The sequence below is a fragment of the Bufo gargarizans genome, chromosome 2 (genome assembly GCF_014858855.1).
Source record: "Bufo gargarizans isolate SCDJY-AF-19 chromosome 2, ASM1485885v1, whole genome shotgun sequence".
NCBI classification, from domain to species: Eukaryota; Metazoa; Chordata; class Amphibia; order Anura; family Bufonidae; genus Bufo; species Bufo gargarizans.
Genome location: NC_058081.1, coordinates 521,391,724 through 521,399,541, shown reverse-complemented (window position 1 = coordinate 521,399,541; position 7,818 = coordinate 521,391,724). Strand labels below are relative to the sequence as shown.

General features: G+C 53.2%; 1 protein-coding gene across 5 annotated transcripts in view; it reads left to right on the top strand.

Moving 5' to 3' along the window:
- The first annotated feature begins 1,958 nt into the window (after window positions 1-1,958).
- The window catches only part of IQSEC3 (IQ motif and Sec7 domain ArfGEF 3), a 97,455-nt gene continuing 91,595 nt past the window's right edge, over window positions 1,959-7,818 (top strand). For all 5 annotated transcript variants that reach the window (XM_044281401.1, XM_044281400.1, XM_044281399.1 and 2 more), the window contains exon 1: window positions 1,959-2,424. In XM_044281401.1, coding sequence (XP_044137336.1) covers window positions 2,015-2,424 — 410 coding nt within the window. In that variant the 5' untranslated portion in view covers window positions 1,959-2,014. The remainder of the gene's footprint in view (window positions 2,425-7,818) is intronic.

The following is a 7,818-nucleotide window of genomic DNA, read 5'->3' as shown; positions in this document are numbered from 1 at the left end:
GGTATCATACAGACAGGACAGGAGAAGCGGTTCTGTGCGGTATCATACATACAGGACAGGAGGAGCGGTTCTGTGCGGTATCATACAGACAGGACAGGAGAAGCGGTTCTGTGCGGTATCATACATACAGGACAGGAGAAGCGATACTGTGCGGTATCATACATACAGGACAGGAGAAGCGGTTCTGTGTGGTATCATACATACAGGACAGGAGAAGCGGTACTGTGCGGTATCATGCATACAGGACAGGAGAAGCGGTTCTGTGCGGTATCATACATACAGGACAGGAGAAGCGGTTCTGTGCGGTATCATACATACAGGGCAGGAGAAGCGGTTCTGTGCGGTATACATACAGGACAGGAGAAGCGATACTGTGCGGTATCATACAGACAGGACAGGAGAAGCGATACTGTGCGGTATCATGCATACAGGACAGGAGAAGCGGTACTGTGCGGTATCATGCATACAGGACAGGAGAAGCGGTTCTGTGCGGTATCATACAGACAAGACAGGAGAAGCGGTTCTGTGCGGTATCATACATACAGGACAGGAGAAGCGGTTCTGTGCGGTATCATACATACAGGACAGGAGAAGCGGTTCTGTGCGGTATCATACAGACAGGACAGGAGGAGCGGTTCTGTGCGGTATCATACATACAGGACAGGAGGAGCGGTTCTGTGCGGTATCATACATACAGGGCAGGAGAAGCGGTTCTGTGCGGTATCATACATACAGGACAGGAGAAGCGATACTGTGTGGTATCATACATACAGGACAGGAGGAGCGGTACTGTGCGGTATCATACAGACAGGACAGGAGAAGCGGTTCTGTGCGGTATCATACAGGACAGGAGGAGCGGTTCTGTGCGGTATCATACAGACAGGACAGGAGGAGCGGTTCTGTGCGGTATCATACAGACAGGACAGGAGAAGCGGTTCTGTGCGGTATCATACAGGACAGGAGGAGCGGTTCTGTGCGGTATCATACAGACAGGACAGGAGAAGCGGTTCTGTGCGGTATCATACATACAGGACAGGAGAAGCGGTTCTGTGCGGTATCATACATACAGGACAGGAGAAGCGGTTCTGTGCGGTATCATACAGGACAGGAGAAGCGGTTCTGTGCGGTATCATACAGGACAGGAGAAGCGGTTCTGTGCGGTATCATACAGGACAGGAGAAGCGGTTCTGTGCGGTATCATACATACAGGACAGGAGAAGCGGTTCTGTGCGGTATCATACAGGACAGGAGAAGCGGTTCTGTGCGGTATCATACAGGACAGGAGAAGCGGTTCTGTGCGGTATCATACATACAGGACAGGAGAAGCGGTTCTGTGCGGTATCATACAGGACAGGAGAAGCGGTTCTGTGCGGTATCATACATACAGGACAGGAGAAGCGGTTCTGTGCGGTATCATACAGGACAGGAGAAGCGGTTCTGTGCGGTATCATACATACAGGACAGGAGAAGCGGTTCTGTGCGGTATCATACAGGACAGGAGAAGCGGTTCTGTGCGGTATCATACATACAGGACAGGAGAAGCGGTTCTATGCGGTATCATACAGGACAGGAGAAGCGGTTCTGTGCGGTATCATACAGGACAGGACAGGAGAAGCGGTTCTGTGCGGTATCATACATACAGGACAGGAGAAGCGGTTCTGTGCGGTATCATACAGGACAGGAGAAGCGGTTCTGTGCGGTATCATACATACAGGACAGGAGAAGCGGTTCTGTGCGGTATCATACAGGACAGGAGAAGCGGTTCTGTGCGGTATCATACAGGACAGGAGAAGCGGTTCTGTGCGGTATCATACAGACAGGACAGGAGATGGGTCCAGGGTCGGCGCCCGCGGAGCTGACACTCTTCGGGAGGTCTATTGGGGGTGGGCTCAGGGCAGCCTCCTCCTTCCACGTTATATAACAGCGGCGAGTGCGCTGCCTAAGTCCGGCCTCCTGCTCCCCCTCCCCCGTCCCTGGCAGCCTAGGCTCCGCTGTCAGTGTGTCCGGGTCCGGGATGATGATGGAGAATCTCCTGGAGAACCCGGTGCGCGCCGTGCTCTATCTGCGGGAACTAACCACCATCGTGCAAAACCAGCAGAGCCTCATCCACACCCAGCGGCAGCGCATCGACGAGCTGGAGCGGCGGTTGGACCAGCTGGGCAACGAGAACCGGAGCCTCCGGGATCTGCATCAGGCGGCGCAGCAGCAGAGCCCGAACCCGACCCCACAGCCGCCACAGAGCCCCAGCGCCCCCGAGAGCCCGGCGCACGTCCAGGCGCTCACCCCGGCGCACCAGCACCCGCCGCCTGCCCCGCACAGCGAGCCCGAGCCGGAGCCCGCACAGAGCGCTGCGCCCCGGAGCTCCCCGCAGGTCCAGCACAAGCCCGCGACCCTGTGCAAGGCCATTCTGGGAAGGAAAACCGAGTGAGTACCGTGCCCTGCTGCGCCAACCCGGGAGGTGCCCTCTGTAGGCTCCCTGGATTCAGCTGGCCTCCGTAGAGTTCTTACAGTAGTCCATTAACACAGGTGCCCTCTGTAGGGTTGGTATCATTAGCTGCCCCCTGTAGGGTCCATGGAATCAGTGGCCATCCATAGGGTCAATGTATTCAGCTGCTCTCTATAGGGTCCATGGATATAGCTACTGAAATAAAAATAAAAACCTGGATTTTGCTATCCTCTGTAGGATCCATGGAATCTGCGGTCATTCAAAGGGTCCATGGATTCTGCCTCCCTCTGTAGGGTCCATGGATTCTGCTGCCCTCTGTAGGGTCCATGGATTCTGCTGCCCTCTGTAGGGTCCGTGGATTCTGCTGCCCTCTATGGGGTTTGTGGATTCTGCTGCCCTCTATGGGGTTTGTGGATTCTGCTGCCCTCTATGGGGTTTGTGGATTCTGCTGCCCTCTGTGGGGTTTGTGGATTCTGCTGCCCTCTGTAGGGTCCATGGATTCTGCTGCCCTCTATGGGTTCATGGATTCTGCTGCCCTCTATGGGGTCCGTGGATTCTGCTGCCCTCTATGGTGTCCGTGGATTCTGCTGCCCTCTATGGGGTCCATGGATTCTGCTGCCCTCTATGGGGTCCATGGATTCTGCTGCCCTCTATGGGGTCCATGGATTCTGCTGCCCTCTATGGGGTCTGTGGATTTTGCTATCCTTTGTAGGATCCATGGAATCGGCGGTCATTCATAGGGTCCATGGATTCTGCTGCCCTCTGTAGGGTCCATGGACTCTGCTGCCCTCTATGGGGTTTGTGGATTCTGCTGCCCTCTATGGGGTTTGTGGATTCTGCTGCCCTCTATGGGGTTTGTGGATTCTGCTGCCCTCTATGGGGTTTGTGGATTCTGCTGCCCTCTATGGGGTTTGTGGTTTCTGCTGCCCTCTATGGGGTCCGTGGATTTTGCTGCCCTCTATGGGGTCCGTGGATTTTGCTGCCCTCTATGGGGTCCGTGGATTTTGCTGCCCTCTATGGGGGTCTGTGGATTCTGCTGCCCTCTATGGGGGTCTGTGGATTCTGCTGCCCTCTATGGGGGTCTGTGGATTCTGCTGCCCTCTATGGGGGTCTGTGGATTCTGCTGCCCTCTATGGGGGTCTGTGGATTCTGCTGCCCCCTATGGGGGTCTGTGGATTCTGCTGCCCCCTATGGGGGTCTGTGGATTCTGCTGCCCCCTATGGGGGTCTGTGGATTCTGCTGCCCCCTATGGGGGTCTGTGGATTCTGCTGCCCTCTGTAGGGTCTGTGGATTCTGCTGCCCTCCTATGGGGCCCGTGGATTCTGCTGCCCTCCTATGGGGCCCGTGGATTCTGCTGCCCTCCTATGGGGCCCGTGGATTCTGCTGCCCTCCTATGGGGCCCGTGGACCCATATATCTGTAGGCTAAGCCTTGGCATGGCATCTGGCATCTTTTGGGCACCCCATCTGTTGTGGAATCGGGGAATGTGTCTTGCATATTGGAAGTTGTAGCTTTCCATCTGAAGCAGTCTTGGAAATATAACTAGGGTCTGGTGCTCTCTGAGCATGATGGGGGTGGTAGTTTTTTCAGGCAATCAGTATGTGTTATGGTTCTAGAATAGATGGAACGGCCATAAAATGCCAAGGTGTCCTCATACAGATTATACATGGGGGCTGGCATCTCGGAGCTAGTCTTCATTGTCCGTACCTGCTGCAGAGTATTAACCCATGCTCTGCCAGTGTTTAGCTATACTGATTACATGGGTTTATCATTCAGGACTAGGAGTGGGGGTGTTACAGGGAGATCAGGGGTCACATCATTGCTGTCACTATCTGCCGGTGATCTAAGGAGCTAATCTAGGTCAGGATCCCTGCTGCCAGCTGTAACCGAACACCATTTTGGCGGGGGAGCAACCTCCCCAGGACAGGGAAGTAAGTACTATTGTGTCGTGTCCCCCCCCCCCCACCCCCCCACCGCCCCCTTATTATGCACCCCCTCTCCAGTGTATATCATCTCAGGCACAGTATAAAATGTCTTTAATTCTTCATCTCGTCCTTTCCCTGAGCCGGGGGTTTGGTCGTGTTTGTACCATGAGCACAGTATGGATGATGGGAGGGATGGTGCAGCTCTGTATGTGGGGACTGTGAGAAATGGCTCGGAGGAGTGTGTTGTCTCAGAGGTCTCTGTATGGTGGACGGAGGTCACTGTAGGGGCATGCTGATTTGTGATGCAGGAGATTGGTTACGGCATGTGGGGGTGTACTGGTTATATAGTGCAGGTCACAGGTCACATCGTGGGGGGTGTACTGGTTATATGGTGCAGGTCACAGGTCACATCGTGGGGGGTGTACTGGTTATATGGTGCAGGTCACAGGTCACATTGTGGGGGGTGTACTGGTTATATGGTGCAGGTCACATCGTAAGGGGTGTACTGGTTATATGGTGCAGGTCACAGGTCACATCGTGGGGGGTGTACTGGTTATATGGTGCAGGTCACATCGTGGGGGGTGTACTGGTTATATGGTGCAGGTCACATCGTGGGGGGTGTACTGGTTATATGGTGCAGGTCACATTGTGGGGGGTGTACTGGTTATATGGTACAGGTCACATCGTGGGGGGTGTACTGGTTATATGGTGCAGGTCACAGGTCACATTGTGGGGGGTGTACTGGTTATATGGTCCAGGTCACATTGTGGGGGGTGTACTGGTTATATGGTGCCGGTCCCATTGTGGGGGTGTACTGGTTATATGGTGCAGGTCACATTGTGGGGGTGTACTGGTTATATGGTGCAGGTCACAGTGTGGGGGGTGTACTGGTTATATGGTGCAGGTCACAGTGTGGGGGGTGTACTGGTTATATGGTGCAGGTCACAGTGTGGGGGGTGTACTGGTTATATGGTGCAGGTCACAGGTCACATCGTGGGGGTGTACTGGTTATATGGTGCAGGTCACAGTGTGGGGGGTGTACTGGTTATATGGTGCAGGTCACATTGTGGGGGTGTACTGGTTATATGGTGCAGGTCACAGTGTGGGGGGTGTACTGGTTATATGGTGCAGGTCACAGTGTGGGGGGTGTACTGGTTATATGGTGCAGGTCACAGTGTGGGGGGTGTACTGGTTATATGGTGCAGGTCACAAGTCACATCGTGGGGGTGTACTGGTTATATGGTGCAGGTCACAGTGTGGGGGGGTGTACTGGTTATATGGTGCAGGTCACAGGTCACATCGTGGGGGGTGTACTGGTTATATGGTGCAGGTCACAGGTCACATCGTGGGGGGTGTACTGGTTATATGGTGCAGGTCACAGGTCACATCGTGGGGGGTGTACTGGTTATATGGTGCAGGTCACAGGTCACATCGTGGGGGGTGTACTGGTTATATGGTGCAGGTCACAGGTCACATTGTGGGGGGTGTACTGGTTATATGGTGCAGGTCACATTGTGGGGGGTGTACTGGTTATATGGTGCAGGTCACAGGTCACATTGTGGGGGGTGTACTGGTTATATGGTGCAGGTCACATCGTAAGGGGTGTACTGGTTATATGGTGCAGGTCACAGGTCACATCGTGGGGGGTGTACTGGTTATATGGTGCAGGTCACATCGTGGGGGGTGTACTGGTTATATGGTGCAGGTCACATCGTGGGGGGTGTACTGGTTATATGGTGCAGGTCACATCGTGGGGGGTGTACTGGTTATATGGTGCAGGTCACAGGTCACATTGTGGGGGGTGTACTGGTTATATGGTGCAGGTCACATTGTGGGGGGTGTACTGGTTATATGGTGCAGGTCACATTGTGGGGGTGTACTGGTTATATGGTGCAGGTCACAGGTCACATCGTGGGGGTGTACTGGTTATATGGTGCAGGTCACAGTGTGGGGGGGTGTACTGGTTATATGGTGCAGGTCACAGGTCACATCGTGGGGGTGTACTGGTTATATGGTGCAGGTCACAGTGTGGGGGGGTGTACTGGTTATATGGTGCAGGTCACAGGTCACATCGTGGGGGGTGTACTGGTTATATGGTGCAGGTCACAGTGTGTGGGGGGGTGTACTGGTTGTATGGTGCAGGACACAGGTGACGGCATGGTAGGGTGCTGGTATATGGTGCAGGACACAGGTGACGGCATGGTGGGGTGCTGGTATATGGTGCAGGACACAGGTGACAGCATGGCGGGGTGCTGGTACACGGTGCAGGACACAGGTGACAGCATGGTGGGGTGCTGGTATATGGTGCAGGACACAGGTGACAGCATGGCGGGGTGCTGGTATATGGTGCAGGATACAGGTGACAGCATGGCGGGGTGCTTGTATATGGTGCAGGACACGGGTGACAGCATGGTGGTGTGCTGGTATATGGTGCAGGACACAGGTGACAGCATGATGGGGTGCTGGTATATGGTGCAGGACACAGGTGACAGCATGGTGGGGTGCTGGTATATGGTGCAAGACTTTAAAAGTGGCATAGCTCCTATTTACTGACATACGGTCCTCTGCAGGGGACAGAAATGTTTAAATGTTTTTGGAATTAATATCATCCTTTCATGATTCTGAAATGGCTGATAACAGAGGACAATAGATTGTATTTTAAGTATTCCTTTTAAGACGCACTTCAGTTCCTGTTGCCTCAGAAGTATCCTGTGTATCCGGCGTCTCACAGCTGTGACATGGCTATGAAGGCAGCCGTGAGATTGAGGGGGCATGTTACCTGCAGCATCGTCTGTTTGGCAGATGCCCGTACCTAGATAGGTTAATGAGGGTGTGTAAGGGTACTTTCACACTTGCGTTTTTATTTTCCGGCATAGAGTTCCGTCCTAGGGGCTCTATACCGGAAAAGAACTGATGAGGCATATCCCCATGCATTCTGAATGGAGCGCAATCCGTTCAGGATGTCTTCAGTTCAGTTTGTTTGACTGATCAGGCAAAAGATAAAACCGTAGCATGCTGCAGTTTTATCTCCGGCCCAAAAAACGAAAGACTTGCCTTAATTTTTTTCCATAGGAATGTATTAGTGCCGAAAGCGGCATTCAGAATGCCGGATCCGTCCTGCTGGTCTGTACATGCGCAGACTGGTAAAAAAAAAAATCAAAACTGATCTGTTTGTCCGTATGACAAACAGACAGATGGATCTGTTCTTGCAATGCAGTTTTAAAACTGATCAGGATCCTGATCAGTCTTAGGGCTCGTTCACACAACCGTGCAGGCTTTTGCGGTCCACAAATTGCGTATACAGAACGCAAAATACATTCGTGTGAACTAACCCTTAAAATACAATCAGTTTGCAGGCTGACTCCAGTTGTCATCTAGAAGTTTATAGTATAACCCGAAATCTAGAGATTATTTTTGGATACTGGAGCATACCGTGTGGATGAAATGT